Consider the following 16,983-nt stretch of genomic DNA (forward strand, 5'->3'; position numbering starts at 1 on the left):
CACGGGCGGGATCAGAGCATCCGAGAAGCCGTCATGGTGATGAAGTCCTCGAAGCTGAGCCGGATGTTGCCCTGCACAGCCGTGTCCTTCTCCCGGAAGGCTTCTGTCAGCACCTGCAGCTGGGTGCACACCTGGATGAAGCGGTCTAGCTGCATGGCAGGAGTGGCAGAGCGCGGGCAGTAGCGGGAGACGAGGAGCTGGGTGAACTGGGGGCTCAGGTTGTAGCCCATCTGGGACAGAGCTGGAGAGTAGGGGCACACAGAGAAGATAGAAAACCTCCTGTGAGCACCTCCGGCAGCCAGGTCCGTGGAGCAGAGCAGTTCAGGGGACTCCGAGGGGATGGGCACCAAAGCAGACAGGCAAGGCACAGACGTGCCAAGGGCCTGCCCAAGATGGCAGCGCACCAGGAGCACCAGGAGTGTCTGGACACTCTCCTCGACTGGAAGCCCCTATCCCTGTTCCTCCAAGTCTCTGTTACTGTCTGTTCAGTCAGGGGCCAGGGGCCTCAGCACGACACTGGTCTCACCACACTCACTCTGGCTTGTCTGCACTGCACGAGGACGCCTGAGCCCCGAGGACCACCTTGTCTCATCATTTCTAAAATGGGGATAATACTTGCCTGCAGGTTCTAGTAACAGTTAAAGGATGACCACATAAAGTGCTCATTACAGTGCCCGGCATAGAATAAGCACTCAGTGTTGTTTGTTAAAAATAATAGAATCCCCGCCATCTCACTCGCCACGGCAGTCGGGCAGTTACAAGGTCACAGCCTGTACAACCTCCACCTGGGAGGCTTCCCTCCATCCTCGCTGCAAAATCAAGCAGCTCAGGTGAAAATCTTCGCTCCCAGTGTGCTATGGGAAGTTGCCTATACCAAGTCTCGGCTTTCGCATCTACAAAAGGGTAATAATAAGGGCTTCCCCTTCCAAAGAACAGTAAACAGTAACTGTAACCCGGGAGAATGGATGCTATGCTAACCGCGCTGACTACTGGGCCTGGCACCTCGCAAGCATTCAATAAACACTAGTTTCATTGTTTTATTATCACCAAAATCCTGACAGGACCTGGCAAAAGGTCCAGTGATGGGACAGGTCACCTCCTTTCCCTGTGACCAGGGTGCAGGCATGGTGAGCGCACCCCCACCACTCCTCAGTCAGACTGACATCTATAGTCAGGACAGGGGCTGGGTTCCCTGGGGAGCCCTTGCTCCCTCTCAGGTTCTTGTCACCCACTAACCACCCTCCTCTAGAATCAGAATCAGGACCATACCTGGAGCTGTGATTTCAGGTTCCCCAACTGCTACTGTTAGACCCAACTGTCGGGGTCCTGGATTTGGGAAGGAAACTGAGGGGTGGGCAGGGGTCTGTGCTGAGTACAGCTGGACGCGTGGCAGTTAGTCAGAGACCAAAGAAAACCCCTTGCTCTGCCTCAAGGAGTCGAGACAGGTCTCGCTCTGCCGGAGCAGTCCCTGCCTATTTCCATAATTATCAAATGTCTTTAGTATATATGCCGTGGCCCTCACCTTGCTGCAGCTCTGTGGGACTGATGGAGCCCGAGCGGTCCCGGTCATACTGCTGGAAGAGGTTCTTCCACTGCTGGATGAACTTCCACAGGGCTGAGAAACCATAGACGTCAATGCGGCCTGACTTGGTCTTGTCAAACATGTCTTCAGGGAGGAGGAAAAGAGGGAAGAAAGGCTTCAAAACTGAGGGCCAAGGGTCCTCCAGTGCCACTGAAATAGCCCTTCTCACCAAGCTATAGGGGAGACTCCCCAGAACCACAGACCTGAGGCCCAGATGTCTGCACCCAGAAAGACCCTCATCAAGATCTGCACCAGCCTCCCACGCTGGCCACCTTCCGCCCCTTCCAGAGCTGCGTGCTCTCTGCAGGTTTAGTAGCGGACATCCCTCACTCCACCCCCTCCCCATCTCCTTTCAGGGCAGAGGTGTCATTCTGTCAAAAGGGAAACAAGTTAGCTTGTGACTCAGCAAGGTCTAGAACTTGAGGGAAAAAATTGAAGGAAAAGAGCTTATTCCAGGGGATCTCACCTTGAATCCAGTTTCCTATTTGAAATCCTACCTGGCCAAAGGATTTCTCCTCAGAATGGAAGCCCACCAGCCCACTGTCAGATATCAGGTGACTCTGTTATCAGGGGCAGGGTGTGTGAGTAAGTGGCTTTGTGAGTATGTCTGAGGAGGGAAGGAAGGAAGAAAGGAGCTTTGTGTCTGTGTAAGAAGCCTAGGGGGAAGGGCTAGGACTCACTTATCATCATGAGGCACGTCTCGTCATTGAACGAGGACCAGTTGGAGTTGACCAGAGCCTGCTTCAGCTCCTTGATGGAGATGTAGCCACTGTGATCGGAGTCCACTGACTGGAACCAGGAGTAAGCCTCAGGATCGACATTGGGAGGAGCGCCACCTGCAGGAAGGGGTGCAAACCAGGAAGTCAGACCCAGGCCTCAAGGCCAAACCCCAGAAATGCTGGGATGGGCCAGCTTCAGTGCCTGCCTGCCTACATTTTATCCCGACCCACAAAGCCTCACAAATCCACGCAGCCCCTGGTTTCCATGAGGCCAACATCCTTACTCCGATGGAAGAGGAACTTCGATGCAGATTCAAAACTATCTGCAGTTGATTTCTGCTCCATGAATCCCTCAAGTTTTTCCTATAGTGTTCTCCAGTCACTTCTCTGTTTGATTTTAAGTTTCTAAGGAAGAGGGAGTCCAGCAGATTAAGGATTATCTGAAAAGGGGGATTATCTCTTCCCCAGAGAATGGGAACCTAAAAGGTTTGCTGAGCATTTGACATGCACAGGCCAGAGACAAGTATTTTGTCTCAGGAGCACAAGGCTCTGTGGTGGGGACTGAACCTGGCCACCTCTGTCCCCTGGCACAGTGGAGATTTGGTCCCCGCCATAAGGAGCTACCAGTGTACTGGGGTCCCCAAACTCCCCCTCTTTTCCTTGCCCATCACCTCCAATGCACATCCTCATTTCCAAACCTTCCTGGAAACATCTTTGACACCTTCTCATCCCATATATCCAAAGAAGTGCCCAATTCTGTCAGTTCCATGTAGATATATCTGCTCCTCCTCATTCCTACTGAACCTGCCCTGGGTTAGACACCTCTCACTAGGACTGCTGCTAACAAACCAAAAACTCCTAATCAGATGATCCTGATAGCTAGTCTTCACCACCCTTCAGTTGCTGTGAGGTAATCTTGGTAAAATTCAACTCTATTCTCATCAACTTGCCCCTACCCTAACTCAAAACTCTTCAAAGGCTCCCCACTGCCTACAAAACCCAGCATCCTTAAAAGAGCATTCTAGGTTCCCACGCAATGGGGTCTACTCCTATCCATCTCTCTCGCTCTGCCTACCACTGTCCGCCTCAAGCCTCTGTTCTAGCCCAGATGAACTACTACACTTGCTCCCACCTACACTGCCCACCCCCACCCCCAGCCTTGACTCACTCTGGGCCACCTCCAATCCCCTTCTTCCTAATCACTTTGCATCCATTTCCTGTCCAACCTTCAAAACTGAAAATGCTATTCCCGCCATACGACCTTCCCTATTCTTTGATCCCTGGGCAGGCCTCCTTCCTTCCTCCTTCACACTCCTCCTCCCTTGAGGTCCTCACCAGTCCACTGTGTACATGTTTTTTTCCTCACCCTCTTCCAAGTTAGACTTGGAACAACCTGCCGGCAGGACCCCAGTCTAACTCATCTCTGAGTCTCTCTGAGTGTCCAGGGTCCAGCACAGATACAGAAAGGGAAGGTGTTTGATTCACACGTTCTGAGGTTCTGAACAGATTCCAGCACTGGTCTCATAATTCAATTCCCTGTCCCTTCTTTTGCAGCCCTATTTAAACTCTCCGTGTCTCAGTTTTCTTATCTGTAAAATGAGGACATGACAGTATCTCCTTTGTAAGTTTATTGTGAAGCTATAGCTAATATATGAAAAGATATAGTTAATATATGAAAACCCTTAAATCACAACCCGGTACAACCTAAGCGCTATTATTAGTGCTGTTGTCCTGGTTCAAAAGCTTTGTGTGTCTGTAAAGAGTAAACAGCTTTAAGTGTGTGTGAGTAACTGTGTGTGTCCAGGATGAGGGAAGGATCCCTGATTTGGATTGGAGAGACACGCTGAGTAAGCTGGGGGTGGGGAACAGTGGTGGATGAATGTGGAAAAGCACAGAGGTCTCCTAGGAAAAAGCAGTGTTGGTACGTTTTACAGAGTTTACTCAGCAGGCTTTATTGCATTAACTGCCACAAAGAGAGGGCTCCTTCACAGGGGCAGTATCGGAGACAGCCCTGGGCAAGTGTGGAGCTCAGAAACTACTGCTCAGCCCCAAAGGTGAGGTCAGCAGGAAAAAGGTTTGCTGGACTGAAGGACTAGTCTGACCTCCTTGCATGGGAAATCAAGCAACTTCACCTTCTTCCTAAAATAGCAGCCGTGCCATGGGGGGTTGGAGGGGGGGCAGAGTCCCAGGCAGGAGGGTTTCTGTAATGTGTGTAATCTGTGCAGTTTGCACAGAGGAGCTCAGGCTCTGGAAACAAAGAATTTGTACACAAATCCTGGCTCTGATCTTTCTGGTTCTGTGACTTTAGGCAACTGTTTAATTTTCTGAGTATTGGTTCCCCCATTTCTAAAATAGACCAGGGGCTGTTGTGATGAGGAAATGAGATAACAGCAAAATAAAGTCTTAGCAAAGGGCCTGGATGTGTGCAGTCACACATCCAGGAAGGGATACTCACAGTGGGTGTGCAAGGATGGTAAGGAGCTGAGGTGGGGAGAATAAGCATGTGGCAGGGGCACAGTACTTCCCGGGGGTTCTGGGTTGATGGGAGAGTGGGTAGGTAAGGAGGCTGAAAGACCCCTTGGGTCTCAAGAGCCTTTGGGATCCTTCCTGTGGGCAGTAGGGCACCTTTCATGGTGCTCGAACAGAGATCCTGGACTCAGGGCACTGAGGGGATGTCCAGGCGGCTCCAGTGCAGGTGACAATGGATGGCACTTTAAGAGGCACTGCTGCAGGGGTCACTAGCTGCAGCAGAGGAGGCAATGGCGGCCAGGCCAGAGGAGGCTGCAGAAGCTGAGCAGCTAAGTCTGAGCTCGTCTCTCCTCTGCTCTCTAGCCCCAGTGGTCACCTCTGGCTTCAGGCCCTGGAGGGTTACTTCTCATAGTCAGGGGCTCCTTTCCCTGCAGTGGCCACAGGTAGGCCCAGAGACGAGGTTTTAAAAGGATAAGGAAATCCACCATGAAGCTGCTGAGCTGAAAGCCAATAGCAAGAAGCTCTGGTCTCGACAAGACAAATGGCACTGGCTCAGTGTCTGGAGCCCCAAGGTTTGTGCGTTTCCCACAGGACCACCTGCCTGGGTATAAATGCAGAGACACTGGCAGCGCCACTCCCTGAAGGCCCAGCAGGTGCACAGAGTATTTCCAGGCTGCCTCGCTACTGGCTTGATCTCTTGGGAGAAAGCATTCTGTGAAGAGGCTGACTGTGTTTAGGAGAAAGCAGGGGGCTGGGCAACCACCTTCCTTGACCCCCCCTGTCTGAGACCATTCAGAAATCTTCGCTGAAGATTCTCTGCCTCCACTGAATGGCAAGCCCTGCACCCATCGTGTCCAGCACCTCATGTACAGCGTCACTGTCTCTGTCTCGTCTGCTGTCACATTAGACTTGAAGACCTCTGCTATGAACGCCGCAGGGGGAGTCCTCTCAGAAGACTGTTTATGAAGCTCTTCCTCCATGCTAGACCGCACCCAGTGTTTACCTGTACCTTCTCGTTGAATTCTTATTCACAATCCCATCAACATTTTCCCATTTTACAGATGTGGACACTGATGCTTAAAAAGGTGAAGTAATCTGTTCCAGTAGGAAAAAGCCCAAATTCTGAACGACTACTCCATCCTATCTTTCTACAGACAGTGGTCAGTCTCCCTCTCAGAAGTGGGGTTCCCTCCCCCCCTTGGTGGCCTGCTTGTTTCCTACCCCCTTCCCTGTAAGAGTGCTGTGCAGCCTCTCCACTGCCGGCTTGCAGAGTCCCTCCAGAAAAAGAGTATCTATGCCCATCCGACTGACAGGCTTAACCAGGGATGCGGTTTGGCCAGTGGAATGTGAGTGGAGGGAATACTTCAAAGCAGAAGTCTTAAGAGGCATTGTGCACCCCATTAACTCTCCTGCTCTTTTCCTCTGCTACAAGAGCAGCTTATCCCAAACTGGGGCTGTTCTCCAGCCTGGATCCTGGAAAGGAGAGGTGGAAAGAGAAGCTTGGCAGCCAAACCACAGCTGCCAACACGAAAGCAAGAGTAAATAAGCATGAGCAAGCAAAGAAATAGATGTTTGTTGTTGTAAGCCAGAAAAGATTTTAGAGCTGTTACTACAACAAATCTAACTAACATGTTTTCCATGCTGCTGATCAAAGCTGAAGTTGGAAGCAAGACGCTAAGGTGCCAGGGACCAGGCTGCCCACACATCCACAGGAAGGGCAGAAAGGGCCCTGGGTAACACAGAATGAGAACAGAGGCACCCAGAGTCCAGGATTCCTACTTACCTGGAGGAGGTCCCTGTCCATAAGGCCCTGGATGCTGGGCACCATAGGAGCTTGGAGGCGGCTGTCCATAGGGGCCTCCTGGAGCAGCACCGCCATATGGTCCTCCTGGAGTTCCTGGGAGTCCCCCAGGGTTGGGAGGTCCATAAGGCCCTCCACCGGCTGGTGGTCCATAAGGCCCTCCAGGGGCAGGACCTCCTCCATAACCACCACCGGGGGGCACTCCACTGCCATACTGGGCTCCGCCATGGGGGGGTCCAGGATAATAGCTACCCGGAGGGGCTCCGGGTGCTTGTCCTGCCTGCAAGAAGAGCAAGATATCAGTTAGAATGACAGGGCTAGAAAGTAGCCAAGGTGTCGCATGGTGGAGTTAGAAAACACTGCCACTGCTCCACCATTCTAGCAACTGATTCTGCACGCAGCACTGGAATTATGATTCCATTGCTCAGATGGGGAACCTGGGGCTTCTGCAGGAGAAACAACCTGCCCAAGGTCACACTGTCAATGACCTGCAGAGTCAGGGCTGGAATCCTTCCCTCGTGGCTCCCCTTCCTTGTTCTCCAAGGGGCCCCATGAGGGCAGAGATCATGTCTTGTTTGCTACTTCATTCCCAGCCCCCAGTGTAGAATGAATGCCCAGTAAATATTGATTGTATGAATAAGTAGGCAAATGAATCAGACAGAATTCCAAATCCTCACCCTGCAGCATTCCCATCTCTATCTGCAGAATTCACACTGCAAATGTGGTCTCCGCCTCACTCCCCCGACCCTCTTCAGTCATAAACCAGGTATCCGTACCATGGGTACGGCCATAGCATATCTTGCTTACCCTTCTAGATGCAAACACATTTCCCCATCCTTACTCATGGCTCTGTGAGACAGGCAGGGGAGATTCTATTCCTAAGACAATCCAGTAAATGGTCAAAAGCCAAAAAGATGATTCAAGTTTAGCTTCTATCGCTTACTAGACAAATGACTTACCCTCTCTAAGCTTCAATATCCTTTGCTGTAAAATGGGAATAACAATTAGTGTCTACCTCCCAGGCCTACCTCCCATTCATGTGAATTAAACGACACGAGTTACATGAAGCACTTTGACACAGAATAAGCACTCACTACATGTTTAGCTAACACCCTTTTACAGAGGAAGACATTCAAGTCCAGAAAAATTACAGACTGTGTGGAAAGGCTGGGGCCAGAATCCAGGTCTCCTGGCTGCTAAGCCCAGGCCACCTGCTCATTAAAGCACACCAGGGGTGGAGGCGTTCTTTCTCTTACCCATGTTCCTGTGCCACCTGCCAGGGACGCCTGAGCTTAGAGTGCTCAGCTCCATCTCCCTAAATGGCCAGCACAAGACTGGCAGAACACAGCCCAGCACATCTGCAGACAGGCTGAGCTCAAGAGCACAAAGCACAGCTGGGCTCAGCTCTGAGGCTGGCACCACTGAGACATGTTCTAGATTAACTTGCATAGTACACGGGGCCCTGGCCACTGAGAGCCTGGACTTTCTCTTTTGATTGTGCTTGATACACAGTGTTTGAGAGTTACCTCAAGGCTACAGCCAAATTCACACTTCATCTAAAGGGGGTCTGCTCGTTCAAGGAAAGGAGGCTCTCGAGGGAGGGCAGGAAGCAGGCACTCCACCTTGCCACTCAGCATTTTGGGAGCCCTTCCACCCTGGAAGCTGTCATGGTAGCAAGACTCCCTCACAGACAATGAAGTCATTAAGAAAATCTCAATTCAAAATTCTGCTCTTGCCAGCTCAGTTTATCACAGGGCTTAATTAAGCTTGTTAAGGCTTCTTGCCTCACAAATAAGATATAATAATCCCTTCCTCATTGGATTATACTGTAGATTACAAGAAATAAATGCAGCAGAATTTTGTTAATTTAATTTTTAGCTAAGGAATCTTTTAATAAAATGAAACTTTAAAAACTGGTAAAAGAAGAAAGCTGCTCTGGCTGAACCAAGGTGAGGATTCTCACATCCCCACTATGTGGCCCCCTCCCTTGCTGGGTTCTGAAAAGCTGCAGAAGCTCATAGTATCTGAAAAGAGAGTTTGCAAAACATTATTATAAGGAATAAAGTTCTTGACAACAGTGCCAGGCATCAAGTAAATAAACAATGAATCACAGCTGCTATTGTTATGGCTTTATATATTCCATATACATTACACCCCGGGTCAGGTGCCTGTGGGGGAGGGGGCACATAAAGATGAGTGAACCCTCCCGAAGGATCTCACAGCTGACAGGAGACACAGAGGCACACTCTGTAACATCTGAAAAAAACAGCAGGAAGTAGATGTTTATTTTTTTTATTTTTTTTTTTTTAATAGAGGCATGCTTTATTTATTTATTTGTTTGTTTGGTTGGTTGGTTATACATGCACAGGGTACAGTGAGAAGCGCGGGAGGGTGAGAGAATTCACCAGAGCCAGAGCAGGGAGCAGAGCAGGCAGAAGAACCGAAGTACACTGCTGAGGGGAGCAGCGGACCGCAGGAGAGGTCTGCGCGCCATGTGGGACCCTCCTCCGGTGGCCGGGGAGCAGCCGGGGATCGAACCGGCGCTGCAGGGGCCGCAGACAGCTTCGCAACCCAGCGCTCAACCGCCGCGCCACCGGGGAAGCCCAGGAAGTAGATGTTTAAAATGGACACATATGCCAAGAGCATGGGCCTGCCAGGAATAGAGGGTGCAATCATGGAGGGTTTCCATGAGAGAGCAGCACTTGAGCTGCTTAAAGGATGAAACTTAAAGAACGACAAGTTCTTCCCAAGGGGTGTAGAGAGGTGTGATGGGAGAGGTGCCTGGGAGGGCAGAGGGTTTACCTAACCCTTCAGTTTATAGGTGAGGAAGCTAAGGCCAAGAGAGGAGAAAGGATTGGTTCACGTAGCACTGGGAGTTGGAGGCAGAGGTGGGACTAGACACTGCCCCACACGCACCCCTTACATCCTTGTCCAGTGACCCCACCACTTCCTGCCACACTGCTCTTTCTTTAAGGAATAGAGTCAGATGGAAAGAGAGGTGGGGATGCTGCAGAGTCTGGATGCACCCGAAGAATGGGCTGGACACCAAGCCAGGAAATAGCTGCTCCACAATAAGCCCAATGAGCAAAGCCAGGGTAGCCGACAGCACCCGAGGCACCGCCTTGCCCTCACGCCAACAAAGCGGAGGCTGCCACGTCTTCTGACTTTCATGCTCTCACCTTCCAGGGGACTGCTGGTCTGAGGCAGTCTGCGAGCAACTAAACCCTTTCTTTCCTGCCCTGCATCAGAGCCCTCGAAGTGGACAGTTTACAAAGCACGTTCATGTGCACACAAACGCTACTGGCAGAATCCTGCCAACAGTCCTCTAAAAGAAAAAAGAAGGTATTAGTAGGTCTATTTTCAGATAAAGACCCTGAGGGGCACAACTGTTAAATGGCTTCATTCTGCGAGCAGTCAGAAAGTGAGCATACTGTCAGCTCTGGGCAAGGCCTGGGAGCACAAAATCAAATACAGCCCGTCCTTGACGGGTTCAGATAACTCTGACACAATCTGACTGATGCCATCAGAAAAATCTGCTTTAAATCCTACAACGGAGGCATGGGCAGAGGGACTTGTTCTGTTGGTTGAATGATAAATGAGCAATCAAACGAGCAAAGGCAAGAAGTCAGTCAAGGAGGGCTTCCTGGAGGAGGTCAGATATTGACTCTGGCCTTGAAGGATGCACAGGCACTCCAGAAGAAGTAGGGCAGGACATTCCAAACAGAAGGAGAAAAAAGACAAGGACACGGACCTATGAGCAAGCAGGGAGTGGGCTAAAAAAACAGGAGGCAGGAATAGGGATGCAGTGTGCACTCAGAAAGGCAGGCTTTTTTACATATTCCTTGTCCAAGCACCCCACCTATGGCACTTCAGTTAACTGGTGAGTAACCAGGGTCTCAGAGAAATTTCTATCAACTCCCCCATGCAACAGTGGGCCTCACTCATCACCCACACTCCAGGGCCCAGTACAGTGCCCGGCACCTGCAAGCCTTCTGAACAAACTAATGCCACTTTGGAGAGTTTGCTGGAGAAAACAGCCCCAAAGAAGGGTTTCCAATAGGGGAGGAACGTGATCAGAGTCTTGTTTAGAAAATTAACAGCAGACCAGCAGCGGTGGGAAGGATGAGCCTGAGGGGAGGCGGCAGCCCAGGTGCTGGGCGGGCAGGGCTTGAGCCAGACAGCAGACCCGGAGCTGGAGAGAACAGCTCTGAATGGATTCTGAAGCTATTTCAGCGATAGACTAGACATGACTTGGCGACTAATTAGATTAGGGACGAGACAGAGGGGGAGTGAGATTTGCAATGACTCCGGTCTCCAGCTTGCACAGGAAGAGAAAGTAGACACACCAACTGAGGCCAGTTCCAGGCTGGGGAGTTTTGGGGAAGGTGGTTCTCAGGGTAATTAAGCTTTAAGTAAAGTTCTGAGCCACAAATGAAAATCATACTCTCTAAGCTGCCAGCCCTTTAGACAGTTTTCCCCAGAGCATTTCATGCTGACAGATACAAGATTATGAAAGAAAAGAAAAAAAAAAAGACAAGAGAGATCAGTAACCTGGTTTCCAAAGAGTCACAGAAAACTATCCCTAGGTCTTTACTAATTGCAAATAAATTACACTTGATATATTGGGGTAGTGGAAGGGGACAATTAACATTTTACTGAGGTTCTGCTAGATCTTTCCAGTTCATTTAGCACTCACTGATCCTCGGTCCTAGGAGGCAAGTGCTATTATCTCCACTTTACAGATGAGAAAATTAAGGTGCAGAAAGTTTAATAATGTGCCTATGAGACAGCTAGAACCAGTGAGTTGGGACTAAAAGAGGGTCTGTGTGACTTCAATACACTATCCTCTTCTGTGTGTTCATTCGATAAAGGAGTGGGCATCGACCATGTGCCAAGGACTGTCCTATATGCAGCTGTGGACTGTGGTGGATTTCTACAGTGGACAGGGGTGGAGGGGAAAGGGCTGGATTAGGTGATCTTACAGAGGTTTCAAGTCCAGAAATCAGGAAGACTGAAAAAAATTTATTCCTTTTTCACCCCAGCACCTAGACCCAATTTGCGAGACGCAGTGTTGTAAGAGTTCCCCAAGGCCCTTCTGGCCAACCTCTCAGTCCCTGACAGACTCTGTGCAGCATAATCTAGAATCTCTTTGCATCCCCACAAGCGGTGCAAAGCTCACCTCCTCCTAAATAACCCACTCAGAAGTCCCATCTTTTCTCGTGGCTCTGAGGGCTCACCTTCTGTTCCTAAGATCCTTGTGAAGCTCAGAGGCAGCAGAGCGTGGCCATGCCGAGGCCTGTTGGGGAAGAGGGTAGCTGGCACTGCAAAGTCAAGCCCAGACCCCAGAGCTAGCCCTCATGTGCCCATGGGAGGAGGCTAGAGATCATCCAAGGGGCAAACAATCACGAGAAGACAGGAGGAGGGGTTCAGGCGTTCGTCTGCAGAGCATCTTCAAATATTTAAAGGCCAGAAACCTGCTGCCAATAAAGAGTGAGCAAGAACTGTCCCCAGACATGTCACACCTCTGTGTTGACACTCCAAAATTTCTCTCCCTAGCGCCATCTCTCCTGAGCCCAGGCCCATATCTCCAGCCCTTCCTGGACCTGCTCTCCAAATCCACTCCTCCCTCTGTGTTTCCACCACAGTGACTGGTACTGCCTACCCCCCAGCACAAAACCTAAAGCCCTCCTGGGCACGTCCTCTTTCTTTTCTATCTTTTGTCACCTCAGTTAGCACACAAGTTTTCTCAATTCTACTTCCCAAATGCTTCTCACAGCTATTTCACAAGGTCACTGTTCTCTTGAGCTTACAGGACTTCACTAACTGAAATTGGTCTCCCTGGCCCAGGCTCTCCTGCTTTCAACCCAGTCTCACAGCGGCCCATGATAATAGCTCCAGAGCAGAAGAGAAAATTCTTTCACGGCTCCCTCACTACTCTTAGGATAAAGTCCATACTCCCCCAAATGGCATTCTAGGCTATTTAGGATCTGGTCCTTGCTAACCTTTCAGGTCTTATTTTTTTTTTAAAGATTTATTTATTTATGCATACAAGAGCTGGGGTACAGGCCAGAGATGCGGGGGCGTGAGAGGATTCACCAGAGACAGTGGGGAACAGAACAGGAAGATTGACAGAAGTACACTGCTGATGGGAGCAGCGGGAGAGTCAGGAGAGGTCTGCTGCGCCATGTGGGTTGTTCCCTGGCAGGCCGGGGATTGAATTCGTGCTGTAGAGGCTGCAGATTGCTTCATAGTGCGGTGCTTAACCCCTTGCACCACCAGGGAGGCTCAGGTCTTATTTTTTACCCCCACCCTAACCCCTATTCACTACAACTAGACCGATCTCCTTAAATTCCTCCTAAAACGCCAGGCCATATTACTTGCTTCCTGGCCCCTGTGCTTGCTGTTCCCTCTACTGGAATACCATTCCTTTCACCACACAGCTAACTCTGGCCAGGGATCCAGTTTTTAGTTTAAATGTCACCTCCATTAAGAAACCTCCCTTCTCCTCACGCCCCGCCCCCCGCCCCAAGACAGATTTAGGTATCTGCCTGTGCTGTCTTAGCATCTTGTAATTACTCCCACTTAACACCACCCAATTCTATAATTTATGTCATCTATATCACTCTTCCACAGGGAGTATTTATACCAAACACCATGCCAAGCTCTTTACATTATTATCTCATTAACTCATTTAATCTTCACAGTAACACTTATGACCCCATTTTAAAGAAGAGGAAACAGCCTCAGACTTTTACAAGACATTTCTGCAAAGAAATTGCAGAGCAGGGATTTAAAGCTAAATCTCTCTGGCCTCAGAGACCACGCTCTTAAGCACTAAAACCCATCAAACTGGTTCCCACACAGGACCAAAGGATACTTGAGTTTTACTAGCCCCAGTATTAAAACTGGAGGCAGTTTAACCACAGGCTGGACTCCCCCAGGGCAATGTACTAGGTAAGGGAAGGCAGCCTTGACTAAGCCTTCAGATGCCTTAAAACAACCCATTTCCATTCTTTGAAAGAGCTTGAACCAGGGGGTGGACAAGTAGACAAGAGTACCATGTGTGTGTCCGTTGAGGGGCTGGCGGGGGGAGGGGCAGGAAACATTTCTTCTATTCCAGACATGCTTCTCTCTGTGTCCTGTCTCAATATTTCACTCATGATTCCTCCTTTCTGAATGCAGAACATGTCTGAGGTGGAACTCAAAAGTGTACTCTTGGGCCTCCCTGGTGGCGCAAGGGGTTAGGCACAGCACTAGGAAACTATCCGCAGCCTCTGCAGCATGGCCTGCCAGGGAGCAACCCACATGGCGTAGCAGACCTCTCCTGTCTCGCCTGCTGCTCCCCTCAGCAGTGCTTTCAGTAGATCTGCCTGTTCTGTTCCCCACACTGTCTCTGGTGAATCCTCTCACCCCCTGCACCTCTGGCCTGTATCCCAGCGCTCGTATGCATAAATAAATCTTTAAAAAGTATACACTTTTTCTTTTTTTAAACAAGCCTCTAGGTGATTCTTGTGCAGACATTCCAGTCAGAGCCAGGCACAGTGACATTGTGTTCCTCAGGAATGCTAGTATCACCAAAAGAAAATGACCAGACATAAAATAAGAGTGGGGTTTCACAGTTACTTAAGTAAGTTTAAGAAATGCTGTATATTCTCTCCCTCTCTGGCAGATTTACAATGTGTATTACCAATTTAAGAGTTCTGAGATGGCCTGTAGTGAACGAAGTCTTCTTCAGTATTTAATACAGTATCCCCATGACCCTCTTTTCCCCACAGAATCCTCCTCAGGTAGCAATATTATTAACATCTCCTAAGACTCAGCAAGGGGAATAGAGCTTGGATAACACTCCTAGGTTATACTTCCTCCTAACCCCCTACCTAGGCTGGCATCTCTTTCCCTCCCAAGTCCAGCTATGCAATAAAAGTTCAAGCCTCTGGCCTCACCCTTGGGCAAGTCATTTAACCTCTTGGGGCTTATAGCACAGCTGTAAATTGTAATTATTCCTGCTAGCATGCCTACAGGGCCTTCATGCCTGAGATAATGGAGGTCCAAATATGTGCACAAAAACGTGTATGGGGCTGCACTCCCTCTAAGGGTTCTTGTCCCGTGTTCTGGCATATGACTGTACTCAGTTGTAATATCCATATGCTCATGTTTTCCAGTTTTTCCTATATGGGTTTTTATCTCCTTAATTAGTGTGATCTTGGGCAACTCAGGAGTATTCTCTTTCCTTCAGCTTCTACTTAAAAATGAGGTGACTATTTTGAGGGCCCTCCCAGCATTGACCTTCCAGGAAGTCTAGTAAAAATCAAAATACTGGGCCTCCCCGGTGGCGCAGCGGTTGAGCGCTGGGTTGCCAAGCTGCCCGCGGCCTCTGCGGCACCGGTTCGATCCCGGGCTGCTCCCCGGCCACCGGAGGAGGGACCCACATGGCCCGCAGACCTCTCCTGCCGCCTGCTGCTCCCCTCAGCAGTGTACTTTGGTCCTTCTGCCTGCTCTGCTCCCTGCTCTGGCTCTGGTGAATTCTCGCACCCTCCCGCGCTTCTGACTGTACCCAGTGCATGTATAAACAAAACAAACAAACAAACAAATAAATAAATTTAAAAAATGCCTCTATTTAAAAAAAAAAGAAAAAAAATCAAAATACTAAACGGTAACACTTGTCACTTTTTTTTTTGGTCTGTCACACTCTTAGTAGTACCAGATGCTTTACAATTGCTCTTGATAACATCTCTGTAAAGTGGATCCTATTATTTGGTCCTATTTTACAGAGGAGGAAATTTTGACTCAAAAAAGCAATGGCGCCAAGGTGTGAACCTTCCTGACTGCAAACTACACTTAACCACCCTATCATTCTGTCAGCCAACAAAGGATTTCTGCTGCAGAATCACCTTGCGGTGGTGATCTTGGCTGGATCAGAACGGGCGGACAAGTGGGGAACAGATATTTGGCCACAGCCCCAGGTTCTGCTGCCTAACTGCCTGGTGACTTTAGCTAAGTTCTGTGTCTTCTCTACGTTTCACTTTCTCCATATGTGAAATGGAGGTGTTGTACGAAGTCCGAAGTCAAACCAGATCACCTGCGGAGCCTGCTAAAACCCCAGATTCTCCTGATTATTCTGATGCAGTACGTCAAGGGGGGTATTTTCACCCAACACCTCAAATGATGCCGACGGAACCAGTACTTTAAACGTTCTATCGGCGCCGATGACCCTGCCCAGAGGCCCCGTGGAAGGCCTGTGAAGGTGCGGGGCCCAGGGCGGATCCATTCTGGGTCTGTGGGATCCAAGGCCCCCAAATCCTCGCGAGCGCGACGTCAAAGAGGGCGCGACGCGACCTCCCAGAAGTGCAGTCCTGCGTGACGTGAGACAGGCGCGACCGCCCGTCCTTTTTCCCATCTCTCCAGCGCGAGGCCTCGCTGAAGCAAACCTCAGCGTGGGAAGGGCGCGGAGAAAGTAAAGCCGGGGTAGAGGAGGCCCGGCTGGCCTTGGCGAGGCCACTACCTAGATTCGCCGGTCTCTCACACTCACCTGCCCATACGGATAGCTGGCCATGGCGACTCTGACGTCATACGTCGGCGAAGGGCGAGGCTTCCTGGCCTCACACCCGCCCCTCGCCCGGTCAGGGGGCGGGACCGTTTCTGATTGGATATTTTGGGCTGTCAATCCTAGGCCCTTGGGTAAACGGAAGTGACGCTACGCGTAGGGAGTAGGTCCGTGTCTGCCAGAGAGGCCCGAGGAGCTAGGGTTTGGCTGGCAGTTTCTGGAAATTTTGGTCACTGTGCTGGCGCGGCTTCTCCCCCCGCCCCCGTTCTGCCCTCGGGGAGGCCCCGGGGCTGGTGAGGCCCGGGTAATAAGCGACGCTTAAGTGGGGTGTTGCCGCGGTAGCCTTGTCAAAACCTGTCAAATGGAAGGTGGGATAGAGGCGTAGTTGTCGTCACTCCCGAGTTTCCAAGGCGGTTGCCGTGACAACGGTGAACCTTTCGAGGTCTCGAAGGGATAGAGGCAAAGGCGAAAGTTCTCTCTAATGCTAAAACACCAAGACCCCAGGCGTTTTGGAGTGCGATCTGTGGTCTTCGGAGAAGAAACTACCGAGCTGCCAAAATGGGAGGAAATTTTATAATATAGGGCCTCTTCCGTGGAGAAACCGAGATCCGGAGTGGCAATGACTCGCCCTGCTATGCAATGTGGACTAGAACTGGTGTCAGTGGATCCCCAGTTCTCAGCAGGAAAGTCTTGAATGGTCTCCAAAGTAGGTCAGATCCTAGTTACTAAGTGACCTAATAAATAGTGTGTACTTCCTTAGAGCTTGGTGGTTCAGGTTGTAGGTTTGATTAACTTGAAATTCTTCCGTGTGCACACGGATTGTGTGTTTTTCCTTGTCATTATAGCCTCAGTACTTAGTGCAGTGTCT

General features: G+C 50.2%; 1 protein-coding gene across 2 annotated transcripts; it reads right to left on the reverse strand.

Moving 5' to 3' along the window:
* Positions 1–16,157, reverse strand: PEF1 (penta-EF-hand domain containing 1; the record flags this gene model as incomplete). Of its 2 annotated transcripts, XM_084243889.1 has the most annotated exons (6): positions 1–241; positions 1,523–1,666; positions 2,263–2,418; positions 6,554–6,851; positions 15,527–15,537; positions 16,097–16,157. In XM_084243889.1, the coding sequence occupies 6 exons, from the start codon at positions 16,122–16,124 to the stop codon at positions 12–14; spliced, it is 867 nt and encodes a 288-aa protein (XP_084100015.1). In that variant the 3' UTR covers positions 1–11. The 2 variants fall into 2 exon arrangements, with proteins under 2 accessions (XP_084100015.1, XP_084100014.1); XM_084243888.1 differs by lacking the exon at positions 15,527–15,537 and having other exon boundaries at positions 16,095–16,124.
* Between the last annotated feature and the right edge of the window lie 826 nt (positions 16,158–16,983).

Source organism: Talpa europaea (genome assembly GCF_964194135.1).
Source record: "Talpa europaea genome assembly, chromosome: 9".
Classification (NCBI taxonomy): Eukaryota; Metazoa; Chordata; class Mammalia; order Eulipotyphla; family Talpidae; genus Talpa; species Talpa europaea.